We start from the raw sequence: 21,083 nt of genomic DNA, 5'->3' as shown, positions 1-21,083 counted from the left end.
GTCAGCTCCCGTCAGGCGGCTCGGTCCCTGGATGACATCAGTCAGTTCTTGTTCGCAAAGCTAAACCTTATTAGGACTAGCTCAGGTATCTAGGCTCAACGGCAGACAAGCAAACGGTGAATCCAGCCGATAGTCCTGCTTCTTAGGCAGAAAACTCATCCCGCGTCGTGTTCCAGTTTACATCCATCTTTTAACGAACTGGCTAAGAACGAGAACTGTGGACTGACCAATCAACAAAGGATGTATATCACCATTGGAAGAAGTTGCTGGGATCTTGGCCCCGTGCTCAGGTTATGGTACAGTCCCTCATACTTCTTGAGACACTTGCTCCGATAGTGGCCACCTAATGCGTCTGAAAGCATTGATCACAGAAGAGCAAATCTCAATATCTTACACCAGGTGAACCAAAACACAATTCGAATTTAATGTACGGAGTGGCTCAAACACTGAGACCTCGTCGTTTCGACATCGGTCTTTTCTATAAGCCACTGCACATTGTTTCCGGGGAAATTTGTATTTTCTGTACCATATCCTTTGGCCAGGGTCCCAGATTGCGGCAGCCATGGGAGCATAAATGGCTCCAACGCCAAATAAGAAAGCATATTGGTAAAAACTGGGGCACCAATATCAACCTGGAACGGATATTTCACCCATGCTTTCACTTTCCCAACTAACAATGTCTCAACGGAGGCTGAATTGAAGTACCGGGTCAAAATCCATAGAGGGTAGGGTCGGCTGATATATGCGGGGGCGGATGGCGGTCGTCTCAAGGAGGTGTCTATCCGATCACAATTGAGCAAGGCAGGGCTGGAGAGCCAGGGCTGGAGTTCTGGCTTCACTTCAAAGTTACAGCGATTTCCACAACATTAACCCAGCGGGTGCGCGATTCAGGCAAGTCGTCATCTGCATCAAGCCTCTTCCTCTTTCCGTTTTGTTTTGGAGTGTGCATTGTGTGCACATCGGGTAGCGCTGGGCCTGCCGTCCGGGCAATTTCTGCAAAAGAATTCACCTCCATATTATTGTCTTGAACATTGCTCTTAAACTGCTCCCGCTTTGCTCTCTTGCTCAGCTCCTTTTTCTTCAGGCCTTCATCCTCAACGATATCGTCGACTACTAAGACCGTCCCTGTCTTCACAGTGATGCTATACCCTTCCTTCTCGCCGAACCATTTGCCAATGTCCATGGCCTTTTTAATAGCCCGACCAGTAGCTTTGATGAATACCTCCTCCTTTTGCAGGGCCTGGCTACTTTCTTTCAGCTGGGTTACCTTAGCTTTCTCGCCTGTCTTGCTATCATGGAGGTCGATCTTGGGCATAGCGCGCTTTTCAACTTCTCGCAAGAGTTTTTGAACGCGTTTTGCTGCGCTCATGAAGGGTGTCTTAGTCGAAACATAGACGATCTTCGGCACCTTAGAGCCGGCGTAAGGGGAGGCTGCAGGGGGATGGGGAATAGGGCGCTTTTCAACCCGGACATCTGAATATTAAAATTAAAACAAAAAATTAGTACCCGTGCTGTGCAAAGAGAAATCTATCTCAAATCCTTCAACGCCTTATTTTTGGGAGTTCAGGTTACATTTTGGTAGCTTTTTAAGATCTTTGTTTTTCCTTTCGAAGACAAGTTCAGGATGATACTTGTGCTTTAGCTCCGTCATAGTCAATAGCATAGAATCTTCCCAGGTAGACGATGGAATATTCGATGTTCACATTTCGTATTAACGAGGGGGATCTATGCTCCGAACAGACAACGACCACGGCCGGCCGCGAAGCTGGCGACGACGGTGCAAAGATAAGCTCAGCCTTGAAGTTAAAACTAGAAGGTTTAGCCGAAGATCTTATCGATAACGCACACCGGCAAGTTGACGCGAGCCTCAACTTTTTTGGATTTTCGCGATCGAGAAATTGCTGGCAAGCAAAAAGACACGAACTGTCGCTGGTTTGCCTCCGCTAAGACGGGTTTTCACCTCAAGTTTCCTGGCCGAACCTTTGGGGATCGTTATAATTTTCATTGCACCATGAGCGACCAGCCTAACGGCGTTGCTGCCGAGACAACGGAGAGATACGCCATTGGTATCTCCTTCGGAAACTCGAACAGCTCCATAGCTCATATCTCACCGGTGAGAACAGATATATTCTGTTTCCACAAGTGTCTGAAAGGGCGGCTCTAACTAGCCTTGCTTTCGTAGGAAGGAAAACCTCAGGTTATCGCCAACGAAGAAGGAGGTCGGTTACCCTGCACCAGTACCTCGAAAGAATTGCTCGATTAACAGTGACCTGGTAGATCGCCATATCCCTTCTGTCTTGTCCTATGTCGAGGGTGAAGAATACCACGGTGCACAGGCAAAGGCTCAACTAGTGCGGAATCCAAAAAATACTATTGCATATTTCAGAGATTATCTAGGAAAAGAGTACGTCTCCCCCATGGGCCGGGGCGGGGGCATCAACCCGCCCGTGGTATAGCCACGAATATACGCTAAGCCGTGTCTCCATTCAGTTTTAAATCTATAGATCCGACTCCTGCTCACGCTTCTGCGCATCCTCAATTGCATGATTCGTCCGTTGCGTTCACCGTCCGCGATACAGCCGCCGAGGAACCCAACACTATTACTGTTTCCGAGGTCACTACCCGCCATTTGCGACGACTGAAGCAGTCTGCTTCTGATTTTCTCGGAAAAGATGTTAACGCTGCTGTTGTCACCGTTCCCACAGACTTCTCTGAAGCGCAACGCACCGCCTTGAAAGCAGCAGCGAAGGAAGCTGGCGTCGATGTTATTCAATTTGTTCATGAACCAGTTGCAGCCTTATTGGCGTACGACGCGATACCCGAGACACAAGTCAAGGATAAGTTAGTTGTTGTTGCGGATTTCGGTGGGACTAGATCGGATATCGCCATCATTGCTTCAAGGGGAGGAATGTATACTGTCTTGGCTACCGTCCATGACCCCGAGCTTGGAGGTGCCCAGTTGGATCAAATCCTTATCGATCACTTTGCGAAGGAATTTATCAAGAAGCATAAAACCGACCCGCGTGAGAACGAGCGCAGTTTGGCGAAAATGAAACTTGAGGCGGAGGTCACAAAGAAAGCTTTGAGCCTTGGAACTACCGCAGCGCTCAGCATTGAAAGCCTGGCCAGCGGTATCGACTTCAGTTCTACTGTAAATCGAACGAGATTCGAGTTGTTGTCCGGCAAGGTCTTTAGCAGCTTTACTCAGCTGATTGAACAAGCAATCAAAAAAGCTGAGTTGGATGTGCTGGACATTGACGAGGTTTGTTCTAGATACGCCCATTCTACAGCGCTTGAAACTAAAATATGATAGGTTATTCTTTGCGGTGGAACTTCCCACATTCCAAAGATCGCTCGCCTCGTACAATCTCTCTTCTCTCCCTCAACTACAGTCCTCTCGCCATCTACATCTCCCACCGCAATTAACCCCTCGGACCTCGCTGCTCGCGGAGCCGCCATCCAAGCTTCACTAATAGAAGAGTTTGAGAAGGAAGACATTGAGCAGTCCACGCATCCTATGGTCACTGTCGCTCCCCACCTTGAAAAAGCAATTGGCGTGCAACTCGTCTCAGCCGATCAAAGTGCTGAATCCACGGCAATTTTCAAGCCGCTTCTTAGCGCTGAGACTGCCCTTCCCGCCCGCCGCACTGCGCAGTACGCCGTTCCCAAGGATGGTGGCGATGTCATCATTCGCGTCTGCGAAGGTGCTCGCGACATCAAAGTCATCAAGCCTGAACCCAAACCCAAGCCCGCTGGACCCAAGGAAGACTCGGACGTTGACTCTGACGATGAGAGCGAGGAAGAGGAAGAAGACATCCGTGAAATTGTGTGGAATGTATCCAAGCCGATCGCGGAGTTTGCTATTAAGGGAGTTAAAGCTAATGGTAAAGTGGAAGTGATGATCAGTGTTAACGAGCATTTAGTCATGCAAGTAACTGCTAGGGAGGTGGGTGCGAAGGGAGGCGTTCGCGGTGTTGTGGATGGTCCTCAGAATGGAGTTGCTGCTTAGATAGGTGGTCATGACGAGAGCACGAGTCATTTGCCGAAATGAGTTTCTCTTATCTGATTAGAAAAGGATAGATATAGCCTTTTTTTTTTCTTTTTTCCCTGGCCGGTTACAAGTGTTGTTTAGCCTTTTCATAGCCGCATCATTCAAAAATAAGATATTAGATGATTTTATTCAGGCTTCTGTGCTCCAGCAGTCATAACTGCTCAAGGTGAGGGTCTCAAAAAGGCCCATGAACTATCGACGGTGTGAATTATCACAGCACCACTGCAATAGAAGCTTTGAAAGCAAAGAGGTCTACAGCCAAACATCTGTGTATGTAGAGACTCTAGGTGAAAGTTGTGATTGGCAATGAGAGGGGTTAACTTAGTATATATGGACCAATTTGCCCTGAATTCGATGTAAAATGCGAACCCAGTAGATTGATCGTGACACAGCTCCGAAAAGTAATGAAAAACAAGAGGCCAAAAGAGCCGCAGTCAACGTCTCCCTTAAACATTACAATAGCTTCCCCTCCATCACCATTGTCGCCCTCCCCGAAAGTGTAATCCTCGACACCCCCGAACCTTGCTCGTTCAATCTCACTTCAATGCAAAGTTGGCTCTTCCGCCCCATTTCGATTCCTTGCTCAATGGCATACGCATGTCTCGAATTCTTCCCACCCTTCTGCATTGCTAGATGTGCCGCCAGCGCACAGCATCCGCTTGCGCTGGCCGCTTCTTCCACCCCGTCAGCGATGACACGGGCTTCTAACCTGGTAATGTACGGTTCTTCGGTGAAATCGGTTTGGAGTTGGATAAAATATACCGCGCCGTAGAAAGAAGATGGCGATGGAGAATCACCGCCGCCATCATCTCCCACTGGTGCTGCTCTCCATCCAGCGTCGAGGTTCGGCTCCGGGGCTTCGCTTGGCTGGAGGAGGCTAATCAGGGTGGGGCAATTGGTGAAGTCGACCAGGGTGAATGTTACACCTTCGTAAATAGATACGACCGAGTATGATGCTTTCATTTTATCTATCTGCGGACTTGTGCCGAGTTTGCGCTGCACGGCGAGAATTTCGTCTTTCGACGTCTCTTTGGCATGGACGTGGATGTCGAAGGGGACTTCGATGGCAGTGACTTGTCTTGCCGGGTCGAAGAATGCATGAATCACGCCTGATTTTGTCTGCAAAGCACATTTGGATAGTTTCGCTCCGGGTTTACTCCCAGAGGCGATGTTAGGACTGGGAAGAGCGGTGGCATCTTCGTTTGTCGCTAGGCATTGGAAAATATACTGAGCCGTTCCTAGGACGGCATCAGCGGCGAAATGCCGTTCACCTTTGGAGCTGAACAGTTCGAGTTTGCGCGGTTGATATGGGTGAGGGCTATCATGGAGGAATGCTGTCGTTGAATGGTTGAATTCTTTGGCGATCTGTCTTTTTTGTTGATAACTGAGCGCGTTGCTACGAATGCTGACGATGGCAAGTTGATTGCCGAGATATCTATTTTGGTGGTTAGAGCGAATTCGATGCTAAAAGAGCAAACATAAGAATATCTGGGTATTTATTCCCTATAGTGGGTAGGATATTCTCTTCTTCTGATACAAAGCTGCACTTGGTTGGGGGGAATATAAAGTAATTCCACGACGAAAAGAAGGAAAAGTTGTAATTAACCTTTCCGATGCAAAGACATCAGCAACAACTGTCGATTCTCAGTTAGATGGATCGTCTGCAAAATATTTTGGAGGTATCATGGCCATGAATGCAATCTCTGGCAGGAAGGGCATCCGACTCTGTGAAGTGGATTCCGCCGGCAAAATGCATAGCAGGGTTGCCCGGCGGGTGGAAGGAAAACAGACCACATGTGCAAATTCAAGGATAATGGACTCATTCTCACCAAATGTATGCGGTCCTGCTGCCATGTTGATCTGTGTGAGATCAATTCAATCGTCAGAATGAACGGTCCCAGCTCTTTGTAGTTCTTGGACGCTTCCGAAGTTCAGAGTTGGCACTTGGAGATGTTAGCCACCTAAAACTATTGTTAACTGTCATAGAAGCATCCATGACAGCAAATTTTCTTTAAGCTCATACAGTGCAGATAAACTTAAGCTTTTCGTCCGCGTTGAACTCGGCCACACTCCGGATCTCTGGTCGATGGATTCAGGGCATGCGAGAAAGAGTTGATGGTTGAAGATCGTGATCGACGAAAAGCCGTTGGAAAGCGTGTTCCATGATAAGAGTTTGGGCAAAATTCACTGTTGCTTGGATAATGCTTGCTCTGGGTCACCGACATGATTGGGTGGATTGTTGACAGAGACCTGGTACTGATGGAGCCATGAACGGGCATGGCGGCGTTGGGGTTTTTCCTTCGTAACCTTTTTCTTTTTTTTTTTTTCTTTTCTTTGTTGTTGCCGCCAATCATCAAAATGATTTGTGTCTCAGTTTGAAAGTTAACTCTTGATCAGACACCTGCAAGGGAATTAATAATTCGTCGTCTGTTCTGGCCCTCGGAATGCCTGTTCCGCGCAAAATATCTTCGGGATGGTGGGCACGGGCCTGGTATATTAATAGCTTAGAGCGTCTTTGGGCACTCACCCGACTAAGCAAAGCTTGACGATCCAAGGTAGATAGCGGGCAGGGAAAGGCTTTGCAGTCCTTGTATCGTGGAGTCAGATATCGGTTGCTCTCAATGAACACATTTACTGCTTATATTTATCTGCATTTGGACGCATTGAGTATTCTGTTGCCAATTCCCGCCACTGGTTTGACAAGCAGTAGAAATTTTTGGGCCATAAAAATATTCATGTAACATTTTTCAAATAGTCCGCTTGTAGGAAAGGTTGTTGCATCTCATCATACCGCAGAAGATTATTAATTTTTTATTGCATTTTAGAAAGGGAAGTGACATTAGATGCCTGCCGTGAATGTGGCCATGCATAGGATTTATGACAGGTGAAGCCCTGCGACCTGTCGTGTCACTATGTTGACTCGGAGGAATGAGTTGAGAAGCAGACCTGCGGCGATGCCGGTAGCCGCTTTATTGAACATGTTGCTGTAGGTAGCCCTATCACGCACATCATGACGGCATTGATTACGATGGAATCCCAAGCTCTTATTCTATAGCTATCGGCATGTGTCCCGGACACATTTTTTCCTTCTTTGGCACCAATGTAGGCACCTCGCCTTCCGACTTGCATCAACATCCATCCTTAAAGCTCTTCCGATCTGTGTGGCGAGCGGATTGAATGCATTGATTTGCGTTGATCCATTCTGGAGACTTGAGCCAGCGGAAGTTGTCAGTGGTGGGAGGGTTCCGGTTTCCTGTCGAACGATCCGCAATTGGCGGAATCTAGCAAGCAGTTCGAACAAAAATTCTCCACAGCACTGCATACATTATACATACATTACTGATGAGTGCAACTTGATTTGTTAGTGGCCAAGCTGTGGAAAGGCCTTCATTGGGCCAGAAGTCGATCTTTGAGATCCATCAAATCTTTGGCGGCGGCGGCGGCGGTGGTGGCAAGGTCGTTTCAGGTCAGAGGATGCGCAAGCCAGATAGCTTTGATCTTCCCAGCAATCTGGTTTCTGGAAACACCCCTCTCTGGTCCTGGTGTGCACTCTGGCCACATTAGATAATTTCCTTGCGCCCCTGAGCTGGTCTTTTCGTCTTTCGTCGTAGAAGTACGACTCAATGTTGCTCCATCGTCTGCAAGGGACAGATATTTTCTGCGTCACACTGTAACACTTTACTGTCGTGTGCTTTTCTAGGGACATTACAAGAAGGGGGGAGACAAAAAGGGCGGACGGATAGTGGAGTACTTTGGGGCTCACATTTTGGTCAACTTTTTTTTGTGAGAACATGCGCCGGAGGCCTCAGCACCTCATACGCCCAGCCATGGTGATAGGCAACATACCGAGGGGTGACAGTCACAGCTGAAGAGGGGGGAAAAGCGAGGCTCGCATCCTCAAAACAAGCATTGACAGCCTTTTCCGTATCTTCGGGGAAAAAGGAAAGAAATTTGGATTCCTCAGAAGTGACTTTGGGGACACGCAACAGGGAGTATGGAGTACTCCGTACCACCCACCATATATATCCACCGCGAGAGGAGAAAAGCGAGCGATTTATCTCAGGTCCCACTGGCGGCTCGCAGCCCTATTTGTGCGGTGTTTGATAGGCCCCCATTAACGATCAGGGATGGCGATTCGCTGCACCAACAGCATCTGGCCGGTGTGGTGCAAGCTAAATCCCCTTGAAGGCCGGCACGCGGAACGGTCTGCGATTATTGGGCCTGGCCTGGACCTTAGTGTCGAGCAAGCTGCATTGTGACTGCAGGTGCCGCGCGTTTTGAAATAGAGCTGGATTTGGACTCGAGCTGCACCTGTACGGAGTAACTACTGTACGATGTGATATTCTCAAGGGAAAAAAAAAAAAGGGAGGTCTCCCAGTTTCTCTTCCCTAGGTTTCCGGTAACGCGTCCTGTGTCCTCTCTGTCACCGGAGTTAGGGGCAGACGGTGAGCTGGGGGAACTCACGACATAAAGTATTTATGTACTCGGTATTGGCGCAGCGCAGCTGGTGGAGATTTGACTTCCTGTTCCTTGTGGGATCAGTGGAAATGTGAGCCGGTTCCCTGGTTCGTGTTTTAGCGTTGAGCTTCAAGAACATCCCCAAGCCGAAGCGAGATCCTAGTTCGGAGGTGGGTTTATTTCGCCGGAGAGATAAGTAACTAAGCCTAGCGAGCAGCGAGGAGGAGAAAGAGGAGGGATCTTCGGGACGGAAAAGGCCGTTTGCATCTTCCTCCAGCTCATTGGTGGGCAGTTGCAACGACAAAAGATAGACAGACACAGAGTGGGAGAGACGGACGGCAGATATCATATTCATTTTTTTTTTTTTTTTTTTCCCTCACTCCCTCACGGACAATCAGTCTCAGACAGTCCCTCTAGATATCGCCTCAATTGATTGAAAGGATCTGGTGTTCTTCTTCCCCTGTGGCATTCCTTCTCTTGTGACTCAATTGCTCGCCACCAGCTCCCTGGCTAGCTTCTCTCATCTTGTCTCATTTGCGCTTTTTTTTTTTTTTCAGCAGTGGACAGCAATCTCTACAGGTCCGGACCCTAAGAGAAAAGCACAAGGTGTTATTCAAGCCTCGCTGCAGACCAAAATAAACACTTCCGGAAGCCCTGCAGAAATTCAACACACTTGTTTTGTCCCACATTCTCTCCTTTGATCAGATAAATAAACATCACAAACCACCAAATAGCCCTGTCAACTCAACCACTAACGCTACTTTCCGCCTCTTTCTTTGTCCTTCTCCCTTCCTCTGCTTTGTCTGCTTCTGCCAACTTGATGCTGCTGTTCGTTCTTTAACCCTCTGCAACCTGTCGTTCTCGCTTCGTTAGCAGCCAAAATGGACAGTCACCTGGACCACACCCGTCATCGCAGCATCTCTTCGAATCCAAACGAAGGCGCAGCTCTGCCTTGGATCCTGGAACACCTGCTTGCGTATCCCGGAAACTATGAGATCCCCCTTCGAACTATGTACACATTGAATTCGACTTCAATCGCCCAGCCTCCCGCTCTCTCGCCGCCGTTAGTCCCGCCCAGCTCGGCATTCTCTCGCGAAGCTCAGGGCAACGCGTTTCCGGCCGCCAGGACCACCAACGACAAGCAGAATGTGCCGAACGTGTCTGATACTGCCGCGATGTTCAAGGCACAGCTGATGTCCCAGATCTCGCAGTTGCCCTCGCAGCCGTGCTCGCTTCCGCCCACCTTCATTACGTCCTTTGTTCGTCGATGCTTTCCGCCGGTCGTTGAAGAGGTTGACTTTCCTCAGGCTTTGACAGCTTTGGATTACCTTCGGGACCTCGAGAATCGCAGAAGAAAGGGGGTCATGGACGCCTTGCACAGACTGGGCATTACTGGTGCCGAAGGGGAAAAGCAGGATCTTTCAAAGCGCTATCCTGGTGTGCTCACATGGATTGACGCCATGGAATGCAAAGAAAGAGTTGCTGCTGCACTGTATACTCAAGTTTACATACGCCTTCGTCGCTGGGTGAGTGCAAAAGAGATTTACCTGCGTGGCGGAATTCGTCCGCGTCTGCTTTCGACTCTCCTAAGCTGACATTGCTGATTTAGACTTTGATCAACGAAATGCTACTCGAGCCGTTTAACAAGGCTAACTGTATTGCCATGCTCAATACCTTGTTCCCACCGATCGTCGGCACCCCGCCTACTTCTCATCTCAATTCGAAAATCCTCAACGACCAGAGAAACGGCTTCTTTGACCTCATCCTGGATGTTGGAAAGCGGGGAAAGCGGGTTCTTGAGCCAATGATTCAACAGGATATGCGTCCCGGCGATGCTACCGGATGGCCTGTCGCCCAAGAGTATATCGATAAATATCTTCGTGCAGCTACTGCAATCATTGACGAATGCGCTGACGTTACAAGCCGACAATATTTCGAGGAGCCACCATTCGAAAGGAAACACAAGGGAAGAAAGGTTGATTCCGGGATCAGTTTTATGTCTGTCGACAGACCATCCACAAGCAGCAGCATCACTAGCCACAATAGCAAGCTCCTCAACAAACCGCTTCCCCAGTCTCCCACCTCAGCTAAGTCCAAACATGGCGGAACAACACTGGAAAGAATTGCCAAAGAAATTCGCAAGATCAAATCGCGTGGTGACCTGGGGGAGTCGGCAAAGGAAGAAAAGAAGGCCTCCAAGGGCCTCAAAAAAAAGCGATCCGGTCTCCTCAAGGACAAAGAGAAGCGTCACTCCGGCAGTTCGGACAGTGATCCGCCTTTTGATCCAGAAGAGTTCAAACAGCGCAGAATGGAGTGGGAGGCGAAGAATGCCGACAAGCTCGAACATGCCCGTCGGATCAGCAATTCATGAGCGAAACACGATTCACTTCAGGAAATGAGTATTATGAGTATATGATGATATCGGCGTTTTTCGGAGTCTTCCAACAAAATCTTCATGCTCGACCTTTTTCTTTTTATCGTACGCGTTGTTTCATTTTGAATTGTATTTTGGTGAGGAACTGTTGAGTTATCCGCCGTTCAATAAGCCCACTGCAAATGCTGTTTACGGAGAAATCTGGCGCACGGTATCGGATTGAATATCACCTCGAAGATGGATGTGGCTCTCACGAGCGTTAAAAAAAAAAAAAAAAAAAAAAAAAAAAGGCAAAGCAAAACTGTTTCCTTTTGGGCGCTTTCGCTGACGGCGATGAGTGGTCTGCGTTTCCTTTACTGCCACTGCGTACGCCTTATTTTGAGGTTCCCCACTTCATCTTTCTTCGTTTGGATTCTGGCACATTGTATGAAACCCTTATTCCACCATGTTTTATTGTCTGTTCGTTAAAGATGTCTGTTACCGAGCTACCTGTGATGACTTGAGATGCCGATGTCGATGTATCTTTGATATGTCTGCAGTGTGAATGATACGTGAATGATTCGCTTGATGAACCTTCTTTAAACAATGTAGCCTAGATCTGATGCGCTTTTACCAATATTCCCGTATTCCAGTGTTATATGTCGCGTGCGGTGTGATGATTTCCGTCGTCCTCTTGATCACAAGCGTGAGAGATGACTACGGTACACCATTAATACCCAAAGTGCTGACCGAAACCGACATGTGGCCGGAACAGACGCCAGGTGCTCCCATAACAGTTGACAGTCGCTTCATGTCCAGCCTCGCTGTCGGAAGCGCGATTTTAGGAAGTGTGGCGGGCTAGGTAGCTTACAACACATTCCGTCACTTCAATTACGAACACTAGGTCTCTTATCGAATATGAATTGTCCCTCAAAATCAGTGAATGTTGTGCCCTTCTGATCTCGCGGGCTTATCAAACTTGCTCCTGGTGAGCCCAACTTGAGCTTTGTCCTAGCTACCTATGAAATAAGTCTGGACGTAGACGACACTGGCACATTATGCCATTTAAGGCAGCCTCGTTACCATGGCAATTGGGCCTCTTTCTGGGAGCGCTATTGCTTCCCCCTGCTGTCCAGGCAAGCCGTTCGGTGAACGTGGCCTTGAGCGCTTCGTTTAGCTCTCCACCGTATCTTCTGGAGTTATTGTAGGTATATCCTCTTGAAGCTTACTCCCCGAGCGAAGATGTAGCAAAGGGACGTCGAATAATAATCTAACTGACGACAGGGAGACAGCCGCCGAAGAAAACTCCACCAGCTATTTCCCCCTCCTTGACCGTATCGCAGACGGAGCCTTTGCGGAATCTCGGACGGATAAGGACTTATACGACCAATTTCTACGTGTCTTGCGGGATGAAGGACATATACGTGATCCGGATGCGTTGTCGTCGTTTAAGCTCGCCATGTCGCTTCGCTCGACGGCACCGAGAATACAAGCACATTACCAGTACTATAATACCTCTGTAGAGCAATCGTTGATGGTCGTTCAGGATGCGGTGTGTCAGGTTTGGGCGCATTATGGTGGAGAGCAGCATTGCTCGCCGAGCTTGAAGCATGCACAGCAAAGTGTTTCTGGAGACCAGTGCGTGAGTTCGGGAGTTTGAGTAGTGTATTAATGAACAATGCTGATGGATTTTTTTTTGCTTTGATATTAGGGATGATCATGTTTTACCTTTTGATCGTGTGCTCGGCCGTGGTGATCAACCGCTGGTTCTGTATGCTGATATCTCCTCTCCTCTGTTTGGTGATTTTCATAAGGAGTTAAGCAAAAGGGCTGTGGAGGGAGAGTTTTCCTACAGAGTGCGATACCGTCCCTCTTCGTTGGGCCATGCCAACCGGCTCTTTGTGAGTGGCTATGGCGTCGAACTCGCCTTGAAACGGACGGATTATATTGTAATCGATGATCGAGATGCGGAGCAGAGTAGTTCTAGCTCGAGTTCAAGCTCAGAGAAAGCGAAGGCTACGCACGGAACCGCTAAGGACTTGAAGGAAGAGTCTCCGGCTGACTTGAAGCCTTTGTCTGCATCGGAAGTCTCGACACTTGGAATCAATGCCGCCAGTTTTATTATGAACAGCGAGGATCCGTTCGAGACGCTGTTGAAGCTATCTCAGGATTTCCCCCGTCACTCCTCTATTATTGCGAATACCAACGCTACTATTGAATTTCTTGTTGAATTGGCGAATAACCAGGCACATATGCTCCCCGTCGGCTATAACGTCATGTGGATCAACGGCGTTCAATTGGATCCTCGCCGAACTAATGCATTCTCACTGCTGAACCATTTACGCTATGAACGGAAGGTGATTAACAATTTTCGTGAGCTTGACCTATCTGCTGGGGATGTCGTGAGATTACTCGCTCATCCGGTCGTCGCGAGATCTCAGGCGATTGAGGAAGCCCCACGGTACGACTACAGGGACGAGACAGAAGGTGGGGGTGTGATTATCTGGCTCAATGACCTGGAGAAGGATAGGAGATATTCGAACTGGTCTCGTGGATTGGCTGCGGTATGGGTACTCTTTTGAACACGCTGTTCCTCCCTTACTGATTGCTTTTCTAGCTTCTTCAGCGAACGTATCCAGGTCAATTCCCTCAAGCCCGCCGCGATGTTAATAATGTAATCGTTCTTTTAAACTTGGCCGATCGGACAGACCTACGGATGCTTGTGTCGCAGCTTCAAATGTTTATTACTAGAAAGATACCTATTAGATTTGGGATGGTTCCCACATTACCGGATGAAGCGTCCATGCAGCAGATCAGGGTTGCATCTTACTTGCACCAAACATATGGTTTGAAAACTCTTTTGACATACTTTGAAAATGTAAGTTTTGTCAATTCTGATACTTCTCTCCGCTGCTTATATTTATTGGGTGCAATTCTAGGCATTGGAGGGGGCCAAGAGTCAGATAGTCTGGCCGAGCAAGGACAGCTTCAACGCTGCGGTTCAAGACCGTGAACATCACGCGGACCGACCTAAGTTGACTTTTGAGGAAATCTTATCCTCTGATCACTTCGAACCAATTATCACAAAAACAAAGGCGTACCTAAAAAGATTATCTTCTGATGGCCCGAACCCGCCGATGTTCGTGAATGGAGCTATAATTCCTCGGGATGAACACTGGATGCAACCTTTGGTTACCAGATTAGCCCAGGATTTGGAGGAGATACAACAAGCAATTTATGGGGGGCTTTATGATGACGATTCCTGGCTTCCCATTCATTTCCTTGATGGAGCTGTGTTGACCCGGAATCCGTTGATCATACCAGAGGACCCTGGTGCAGTCCAAATCCGGGACTTACACGCCGCATTTAAGAGCCGTCGATCCGCATTTGATGCCCTTCCGCGGATTAGAGCATCTAGCGATTCGAATTTGGAGAATTGGAGCAGCTTGATATTGATTGCCGATTTTGACAGCGAAGGTGGAATAAAACAGTTGGGTTCCGTGCTTGAGTTTCGTGAAAAGAATCCGGGGATTGAAGTCCTTCTTCTCCACGATTCCCACCTAGATTTTTCTGGTCGTGTTTCGGCTGAACTTTTCAATCTTATGAAAGAGAGCCGGGATGTGGATGTGTCTGCGCTAAAATCCATTTTAGAGGTTGGCTCTGAACGACTCCTCACCCAAGAACCTGACGTGGAGCGGCGTCGCAATTATTTTTCGTCTTTCTCACCGCTGGCGAGAGAGCTAGGAAGCAACCAAGGTGGTGTTGACATTGTGTTCAATGGAAGGCTTATTGGCCCAATTCCCTCTTCATCACTTTTTGGTGTCCAAGAATTGGAACAACTTCTAGCTTATGAGCGACAGAGGCGGCTAGAACCACTTTTCGGAGCCGTTAAATCGTTGGAGCTCAAGGATGTGGTCGACGGTCCGTTTAAACTTGCGAGGTTGACCTCTCTTGTTGCCCGTTCCACGAAACTAGATATTCCAGAGGATATCTACGATAGCGGGCCCGCCTTACGCACCAACTCTTACGAAAAGTGGAGTACGGAGCACTCCGGCTTTATGTTATCTCACGCAGACGATCCTGTGATCCAAGTCGTTGCTGTCATTGATCCTGCATCGGAAGCCGCCCAGCGCTATATTCCTATCCTGAAGGTCCTCTCTAAACTTTCAGGAGTTTCGGTGAAAGTAATCCTCAGTCCAATCCAGCCATTGAAAGAATTGCCTATCAAGCGGTTCTATCGACAAGTTTTCGAATCGGAGCCATCGTTCAACGATGATGGTTCCTTGCGGAGACCGGAGGCATCTTTTACAAGTATACCGGAAGATGCACTCTTAACGTTAGGCATGGACGTCGCTCCGTCTTGGTTGGTTGCACCAAAAGAGTCCGTTTATGACCTGGATAATATAAAACTAAGCTCCCTGAGGGAGGGTGCAAATGTTGACGCTGTATATGAACTCGAGCACATTTTGATCGAGGGACACTCAAGAGATGTGACACATGGAAGCCCTCCTCGAGGGGTTCAACTTCTCCTGGGAACGGAGAAAACCCCACATTTTGCCGATACAATCATCATGGCGAACTTGGGTTACTTCCAATTCAAGGCCCAGCCTGGATGTTGGCGAATTACCTTGAAGCCAGGACCAAGCGAACGCATTTACCAGTTGGATAGTGTTGGTGGTATGGGGTATGTTCCGAAGCCTGGCGATGAGACAAACGAGGTTGCCTTGTTGTCCTTCCAGGGCACAACTCTTTTCCCACGACTATCGCGGAAGCCCGGCCACGAAGAGGACGACGTTCTGGAAGCCGGGTCGAAAGCGGGATCTGTTAAAAATTACTTTTCAAAAGGTCTCAACTTTGCGTCTGATGTGATTTCTAGCATAACTGGGTCACAGAAAGAGAAGCACGCAGATATAAACATCTTTTCAGTCGCCAGCGGTCACTTGTACGAGCGAATGTTGAATATTATGATGGTGTCGGTAATGCGGCATACGAAGCACTCGGTCAAGTTTTGGTTCATTGAGCAGTTCCTGTCACCGTCATTCAAATCTTTTCTCCCACATTTGGCGAAGGAATATGGATTCTCGTACGAAATGGTTACCTATAAGTGGCCTCATTGGCTTCGTTCACAACGGGAGAAGCAGCGAGAGATTTGGGGCTATAAGATATTGTTTTTGGATGTGCTCTTCCCACTTTCTCTGGATAAAGTTATTTTCGTGGATGCAGACCAAATTGTCCGGACAGACATGTACGACCTAATCACTATGGATCTCGAGGGGGCACCATACGGGTTCACACCCATGTGCGACTCGCGGACAGAAATGGAAGGCTTCCGCTTCTGGAAGCAAGGTTACTGGAAGAAGTTCCTCAAAGGCCTTCCATACCACATCTCTGCACTCTACGTGGTTGATCTCAACCGTTTCCGTGAACTCGCTGCTGGTGACCGGCTCCGAGGACAGTATCAATCTCTCTCAGCTGATCCAAACAGCCTAGCCAATCTGGACCAGGACCTACCGAACCATATGCAGCATGCTATTCCGATCAAGAGTCTGTCGCAGGACTGGCTATGGTGTGAAACATGGTGCTCAGATGAGGCATTGAAGACGGCAAGAACAATTGATTTGTGTAATAATCCGATGACGAAGGAGCCAAAGTTGGAGAGGGCGAGGAGACAGGTGCCGGAGTGGACGGAATACGATGACGAGATTGCGGAATTGGGGAGAAGGGTTGCAAGGGAGCAGGGGCAGGCAGGGGATGAGAAGAATGAGAAAATGAGGGAGAGAGATGAGTTGTAGACTTGACTTTATTGGCCTGTATGTTAATAGATGTTTGGTTTATGCTCTTTGGTTGTTCGATTTAGGATTGCATAGAAAGTTTCTATTCCATTGAGAGTTGGCACCTCTTTTTATGTTCGACGAGCCTGTTTTCTTATTTCCCTCAATAGTGACTGATTCGCTGGGCCCAAACACACTAAAGTAAGGGGGACAAACAAAAGGAAACAAGCTTTCACAGGCCCCTTGCCTCTGTGTTGAGGTGACTATGACCCCCGACCCGGGCCTCCCTCTCTATGTGTGGAAATGGCGTCTGGAGTCTCTAGTGACCAAAATATCCCCACCCCAGCCGGTAACAGCGTGATTTTAAACTTATTCGGCTAGGCGAGCCTCTCATAACGAAGTCCTGGGGGCACTGAGCCCCTTCTTTTCGGTTCGATGCACTGGGGCAAATGGAAGAGATGGCCCCTTCTCGACCTAACGAACATCGTGTAGAGACCTCCTCCGGTGAAGACGGCCACGCAGCTCATCAACACGGGCCATTGGAACTGCTCTGGCCGTGAGAAAATAATTGTCGTAGCATACGAACAAAGTTCAAAGGTGCTCTGCCATGATGCTTCCATCGAAGAGAAAGAGCCTCTGTGGTCAGGTTCAACTTCCTTGAGGGATATGTTAGCGGAGGGCTCTAATTGGGTAAGTTAAATCAGGTATAAATGCAGCCTTACCTCTTGCACTATAATCTGCGCCGAGAGATCAAACCCCCAGAGTCCTACACGGCTAGAAATTGAACCGCAAACAAGGCAGGTGGCAGCCATAATTTCAGATCTGATCTCCCAGAAGCCACTTGCTGCGGCTGCCAAGGACAGCATTTGCCAGCTTAGGAACCATATTCCCGCTCGAATCGGACCAATTTTTGACATGACAGCTGGGGCGATCCATGTAGCTGATATTTCAAACGCGACTGATACTGTCCTCGCGATACCGATGTGAAACGAGTTATAGCCGATGGAGAGGAGGTATGTTACCATTTGTCCTGAAAAGGATAGCACGGTGAAGTAAAGTAGAGCGCAGGAAAAGGATGGTAGGAAGGCTCGGTGTCGGAAGTAAAATTTCAGGTCTCGCAGTACGGTAAGACGTGCTCTAAGACACCGCCGTCCGCGCTGAGCGTCACTAGCCCCTGTGTCCTCCACTGTCGATCTGTTTGGTGCGTGTAGTGCTGGGACCATCTGATAGACCTGGATGGCATGGTTAGCATGCTTTCCAGGCGACAAGTACTGACCAATAACGGACCTTTGCGATAGCGTAGTATTCGACCGAAATTGATAGAAGATTCATTCCTAAGTTTACTAGGATCGCAACTTGGGTTGAGACTCCGTCGATAAGGGCTATAAAAAATGGTCCTGCTAGCTTGCAGATCAAGTCGATGCGGCGCATCTGCGCATTGAGAGCTGATCGTACTGTGAGTCCTTTGGAAACAGAAGAAAGGGGGCCTGTAAATTACCTCGTAACGATGGCTCACTACCCTGAGCAATGATAACAACCTGTTATGATTGCATATCAGCATGCTTTCATGGGTAGAAGTTCCGTTCCGGTGCGCAACCCAGTCTCGTTCAACAGATATAAGATTCATAATGGCACAAAGCTTCTCAACACACGCCAACACCGTAAGGAGCGCCATTAGCCATGACTTCGATGCGCTCCCGGATGTCTCTTCCGTCGCTAAGATCCAAAACACAACGCAGGAAGCTGCCACAGCTATTCGCTGAAGGACTATACGAAAGATAGTTCAGACCTTGGGCAGTATTCTATGGACCGAAGGACGTACCAACTGAGAGCCTCACGACCTGCAGTCGCTCACCGGTATCGATATAATGACCAATCGCTGGGGAAAATACAATCGCCGAAGCACCACGAGCCAGTGCGTAGACTGACATCGGCAACAAGGTATTGGGGAAGATGGATGCTAGATACAACACAGCACCAAACTCAAACACGCGGGAATTACATGTTGAGAGAAAGTGAGATATGTAGAGGCGACGCTCTACTGATGGGGATATGTCTTTCCCAGGGCCTTCAGAGCCATCTGAGCCCGAAAGCAATGGGGCTTCCGCAGAGACCGAATCCGACGAATTCGAATTCATCCTGTCTGGTGTGAGCACTGGCTTTGAGAGAGAAAGGGGCACCATTGCATACTAATATATAATTCCATCGATTAGAGATCGAGGTTAACTTTGCATCTTCCGATCTCTTCCACGTTCACTAATAACAAGGTACTCAGCGAGCCGTCTCTTCACCTCCACCATGGTTCGCTGTTGAGATCGGGATAAGCGGGGAAGAGCAGGTCGAGACCATTTTTAGATCGTCGATTTTCTTCTTTTTCCCCAATGTCTTCTTTTGTTGATGCCATGTGCTTGTCGGATGATGTTTCGGTGGTGTCCACGAGATGTTGTGTGCTTTGACCACGGCGAGGTCAACCAGACATAACCACCAAAAAGCAATGCTGGCAGAGAGTCCCGGCTGAACGTAGCAGAGCGTGCAGCAAGGGAACTTTAGGCTTTTTTGAAATCCAAACTCTCCTCCATACAGAGCTGATTCTCAAAGATTTCCAGACGGCCACATAGCTCCACACAGCTTAACTCCAAACCCTCACTGACTTCGGAAGGCAGAAACTCAAATCACCAGCACCAAATGGCCGCGGCGCAGTCAGACACCATCATGCTCTGCTCCTCGCGAGCTCTTGTCTCTGGCCGTCTGTGCCCCGCTACCATCACCGTCTCCCGCGCCACCGGTAAGATCACTGCCATTCACTCTTCTATCTTATCACCAGCTCTCTTTCCTCCCAATACCCCTTACATTGACTTCTCACCCTACATCCTCCTTCCTGGTCTTGTGGATGCGCATGTACATCTTAATGAGCCAGGGCGCACGGAATGGGAAGGATTCTACACGGGCACGCAGGCTGCTGCGTTTGGCGGGGTTACCACCGTGATTGACATGCCGCTGAATAGTATTCCACCCACAACTAGTGTGGGAGGGCTGGAAGAGAAGATTGTAGCGGCAGAGGAGCAGGTGTGGGTTGACGTAGGGTTCTACGGGGGAGTGGTCCCAGGAAATGTTGGCAAAGGGGAGTTGAAAAGACTGGTTAGGAGAGGTGTGAGAGGGTTTAAGGGGTTTTTGATCGATAGTGGAGTAGGTTTTGGGCGATATTTTTCTGTTTGGCTGAGATCCGAATCACTGACGTGTATTTCAGGTTGAGGAATTTCCTGCAATTAAGCCTAGTGATATCAAAGAGGCCCTGATGGAATTGGCAGACGAGAAGACAACGCTCATGTTCCATGCAGAAATGATTCCCCCAGGGACGTTTGAGGAAGAGATCGACATGCAGATTTTGGTCCAAAAATCATCGAATGCATACTCAACGTTCCTCTCCTCTCGACCCCCAGTGTTCGAAACATGTGCCATGGAACAAATTCTCTCTCTTTCGCAGCTTGCGCCAGATTTGCCTCTCCACATCGTTCATCTCTCTGCCGCGCAAGCAATTCCTCTTCTGCGCGAAGCTAGAAAAAGGGGGGTCAAAATTACTGCGGAAACGTGCTTCCATTACCTCACCATGGCGGCGGAAAATATCCCAGACGGAGACACGAGATATAAATGCTGTCCACCGATCCGCGAGCAAGCGAACCAAGACGAGCTATGGCAGGAATTATTCCGACACGAGTCTGACGACGGTGTCATCAAAACAGTCGTATCTGATCATTCGCCCTGCACGCCTGACCTGAAAATTCTCCCTGGGCATATACCCAGCAGTGCCCCACCAACAAAAAGGGAGCAAAACGCTAATGAAAATGAAAGTGAAAGCCTAGGCGACTTCCTCGCCGCATGGGGAGGAATCTCATCCGTCGGTCTTGGGCTTTCAATTCTCTGGACAGGGTTAAATCGTCGATATCCCGACGTGTCAACAGCACATCCCTCGGGAAGATTGTTACTTGAACATGTAGTCCAATGGTGCTGTATTAACCCTGCTACACAGGTGGGATTGAAAGGCCAAAAGGGTGACTTGGCCGTGGGATACGATGCAGATATCTGTGTGTTTGACGATGAAGCGGAATGGACTGTGGAACCTGACACGATGCTGTTTCGGAACAAGTGCTCGCCGTACCAGGGGAAGAGGCTCAGGGGGGTGGTGAGAGAGACGTGGCTCCGAGGCCAACGGGTGTTTAGTCGCGATGAAGGGTTTGGCGATGGGAAACCGCAGGGAAAGCTTTTGCTATAGCCTCGCGGGGTGACGCTTGATTCAAGCAGAAACCTAGCGTCACAGCTTGGACCTCTCAGGAAGCTCATCGTCGGATGAGAAACGTAAAAGTGGCGCGCGTGGCCAAGCGGTAAGGCGTCGCACTCGTACCCTCATGACATGCGGAAATCGCCGGTTCGAATCCGGTCGTGCGCACTTTTT

The 21,083-nt window shown here is 48.8% G+C and overlaps 8 protein-coding genes across 8 annotated transcripts; 5 read left to right on the top strand and 3 right to left on the bottom strand.

Moving 5' to 3' along the window:
- Window positions 1-221: 221 nt before the first annotated feature.
- Window positions 222-1,751, bottom strand: D8B26_001371 (uncharacterized protein). Its single transcript, XM_003065381.2, has 2 exons — window positions 1,573-1,751; window positions 222-1,473 (listed from the first exon to the last, which is right to left on the bottom strand). Exons 1-2 carry the CDS (start codon window positions 1,661-1,663, stop codon window positions 836-838), a joined length of 729 nt encoding a protein of 242 aa, XP_003065427.2. The 5' UTR covers window positions 1,664-1,751; the 3' UTR covers window positions 222-835.
- A 163-nt stretch (window positions 1,752-1,914) lies between these two features.
- Window positions 1,915-4,148, top strand: SSZ1 (Hsp70 protein that interacts with Zuo1p). Its single transcript, XM_003065380.2, has 5 exons — window positions 1,915-2,113; window positions 2,183-2,219; window positions 2,278-2,404; window positions 2,491-3,262; window positions 3,314-4,148. Exons 1-5 carry the CDS (start codon window positions 2,012-2,014, stop codon window positions 4,007-4,009), a joined length of 1,734 nt encoding a protein of 577 aa, XP_003065426.2. The 5' UTR covers window positions 1,915-2,011; the 3' UTR covers window positions 4,010-4,148.
- Window positions 4,149-4,332: 184 nt separating this feature from the next.
- On the bottom strand, window positions 4,333-6,181 carry D8B26_001369 (uncharacterized protein). Its single transcript, XM_066123520.1, has 4 exons — window positions 6,075-6,181; window positions 5,881-5,994; window positions 5,658-5,685; window positions 4,333-5,486 (listed from the first exon to the last, which is right to left on the bottom strand). The coding sequence occupies exons 2-4, from the start codon at window positions 5,903-5,905 to the stop codon at window positions 4,505-4,507; spliced, it is 1,035 nt and encodes a 344-aa protein (XP_065979594.1). The 5' UTR covers window positions 5,906-5,994; window positions 6,075-6,181; the 3' UTR covers window positions 4,333-4,504.
- Window positions 6,182-6,963: 782 nt separating this feature from the next.
- D8B26_001368 (uncharacterized protein) lies at window positions 6,964-7,615 on the top strand (the record flags this gene model as incomplete). The annotated part of the gene is made up of 3 exons (XM_066123519.1): window positions 6,964-7,037; window positions 7,158-7,285; window positions 7,425-7,615. The coding sequence occupies 3 exons, from the start codon at window positions 6,964-6,966 to the stop codon at window positions 7,613-7,615; spliced, it is 393 nt and encodes a 130-aa protein (XP_065979593.1).
- Window positions 7,616-8,615: 1,000 nt separating this feature from the next.
- On the top strand, window positions 8,616-11,491 carry D8B26_001367 (uncharacterized protein). The gene is made up of 2 exons (XM_003065378.2): window positions 8,616-10,035; window positions 10,119-11,491. Exons 1-2 carry the CDS (start codon window positions 9,391-9,393, stop codon window positions 10,878-10,880), a joined length of 1,407 nt encoding a protein of 468 aa, XP_003065424.2. The 5' UTR covers window positions 8,616-9,390; the 3' UTR covers window positions 10,881-11,491.
- A 429-nt stretch (window positions 11,492-11,920) lies between these two features.
- Window positions 11,921-16,654, top strand: D8B26_001366 (uncharacterized protein; the record flags this gene model as incomplete). The annotated part of the gene is made up of 5 exons (XM_003065377.2): window positions 11,921-12,066; window positions 12,147-12,500; window positions 12,574-13,426; window positions 13,480-13,740; window positions 13,802-16,654. The coding sequence occupies 5 exons, from the start codon at window positions 11,921-11,923 to the stop codon at window positions 16,652-16,654; spliced, it is 4,467 nt and encodes a 1,488-aa protein (XP_003065423.2).
- Window positions 16,655-17,010: 356 nt separating this feature from the next.
- D8B26_001365 (uncharacterized protein) lies at window positions 17,011-18,771 on the bottom strand (the record flags this gene model as incomplete). The annotated part of the gene is made up of 6 exons (XM_066123518.1): window positions 17,011-17,289; window positions 17,356-17,865; window positions 17,921-18,078; window positions 18,132-18,171; window positions 18,231-18,400; window positions 18,456-18,771. The coding sequence occupies 6 exons, from the start codon at window positions 18,769-18,771 to the stop codon at window positions 17,011-17,013; spliced, it is 1,473 nt and encodes a 490-aa protein (XP_065979592.1).
- Window positions 18,772-19,231: 460 nt separating this feature from the next.
- D8B26_001364 (uncharacterized protein) lies at window positions 19,232-21,061 on the top strand. The gene is made up of 2 exons (XM_003065376.2): window positions 19,232-19,819; window positions 19,881-21,061. The coding sequence occupies exons 1-2, from the start codon at window positions 19,319-19,321 to the stop codon at window positions 20,901-20,903; spliced, it is 1,524 nt and encodes a 507-aa protein (XP_003065422.2). The 5' UTR covers window positions 19,232-19,318; the 3' UTR covers window positions 20,904-21,061.
- The last annotated feature ends 22 nt before the right edge of the window (window positions 21,062-21,083 follow it).

The sequence above is a fragment of the Coccidioides posadasii genome, chromosome 1 (genome assembly GCF_018416015.2).
Source record: "Coccidioides posadasii str. Silveira chromosome 1, complete sequence".
NCBI lineage: Eukaryota > Fungi > Ascomycota > Eurotiomycetes > Onygenales > Onygenaceae > Coccidioides > Coccidioides posadasii.
Note: the sequence above shows the minus strand (reverse complement) of the source record. Positions and strands in the feature narration are given on the sequence as shown.

What these genes read in the sequence shown, in the direction of transcription:
- D8B26_001371 (XM_003065381.2), bottom strand. Translation starts at nt 1,663, where the DNA reads ATGCTATTGACTATGACGGAGCTAAAGCACAAGTATCATCCTGAACTT. An exon ending in TCTTAAAAAGCTACCAAAAT is followed by an intron (nt 1,474 to 1,572) that starts GTAACCTGAACT and finishes TTTAATATTCAG; the next exon opens with ATGTCCGGGTTGAAAAGCGC.
- SSZ1 (XM_003065380.2), top strand. Translation starts at nt 2,012, where the DNA reads ATGAGCGACCAGCCTAACGGCGTTGCTGCCGAGACAACGGAGAGATAC. An exon ending in TATCGCCAACGAAGAAGGAG is followed by an intron (nt 2,220 to 2,277) that starts GTCGGTTACCCT and finishes GTGACCTGGTAG; the next exon opens with ATCGCCATATCCCTTCTGTC. An exon ending in ATGTGCTGGACATTGACGAG is followed by an intron (nt 3,263 to 3,313) that starts GTTTGTTCTAGA and finishes AAAATATGATAG; the next exon opens with GTTATTCTTTGCGGTGGAAC.
- D8B26_001369 (XM_066123520.1), bottom strand. Translation starts at nt 5,905, where the DNA reads ATGGCAGCAGGACCGCATACATTTG. An exon ending in AGCAGGACCGCATACATTTG is followed by an intron (nt 5,686 to 5,880) that starts GTGAGAATGAGT and finishes GAGAATCGACAG; the next exon opens with TTGTTGCTGATGTCTTTGCA. An exon ending in GATGTCTTTGCATCGGAAAG is followed by an intron (nt 5,487 to 5,657) that starts GTTAATTACAAC and finishes CCACCAAAATAG; the next exon opens with ATATCTCGGCAATCAACTTG.
- D8B26_001367 (XM_003065378.2), top strand. Translation starts at nt 9,391, where the DNA reads ATGGACAGTCACCTGGACCACACCCGTCATCGCAGCATCTCTTCGAAT. An exon ending in ACATACGCCTTCGTCGCTGG is followed by an intron (nt 10,036 to 10,118) that starts GTGAGTGCAAAA and finishes TTGCTGATTTAG; the next exon opens with ACTTTGATCAACGAAATGCT.
- D8B26_001364 (XM_003065376.2), top strand. Translation starts at nt 19,319, where the DNA reads ATGGCCGCGGCGCAGTCAGACACCATCATGCTCTGCTCCTCGCGAGCT. An exon ending in GGTTTTTGATCGATAGTGGA is followed by an intron (nt 19,820 to 19,880) that starts GTAGGTTTTGGG and finishes CGTGTATTTCAG; the next exon opens with GTTGAGGAATTTCCTGCAAT.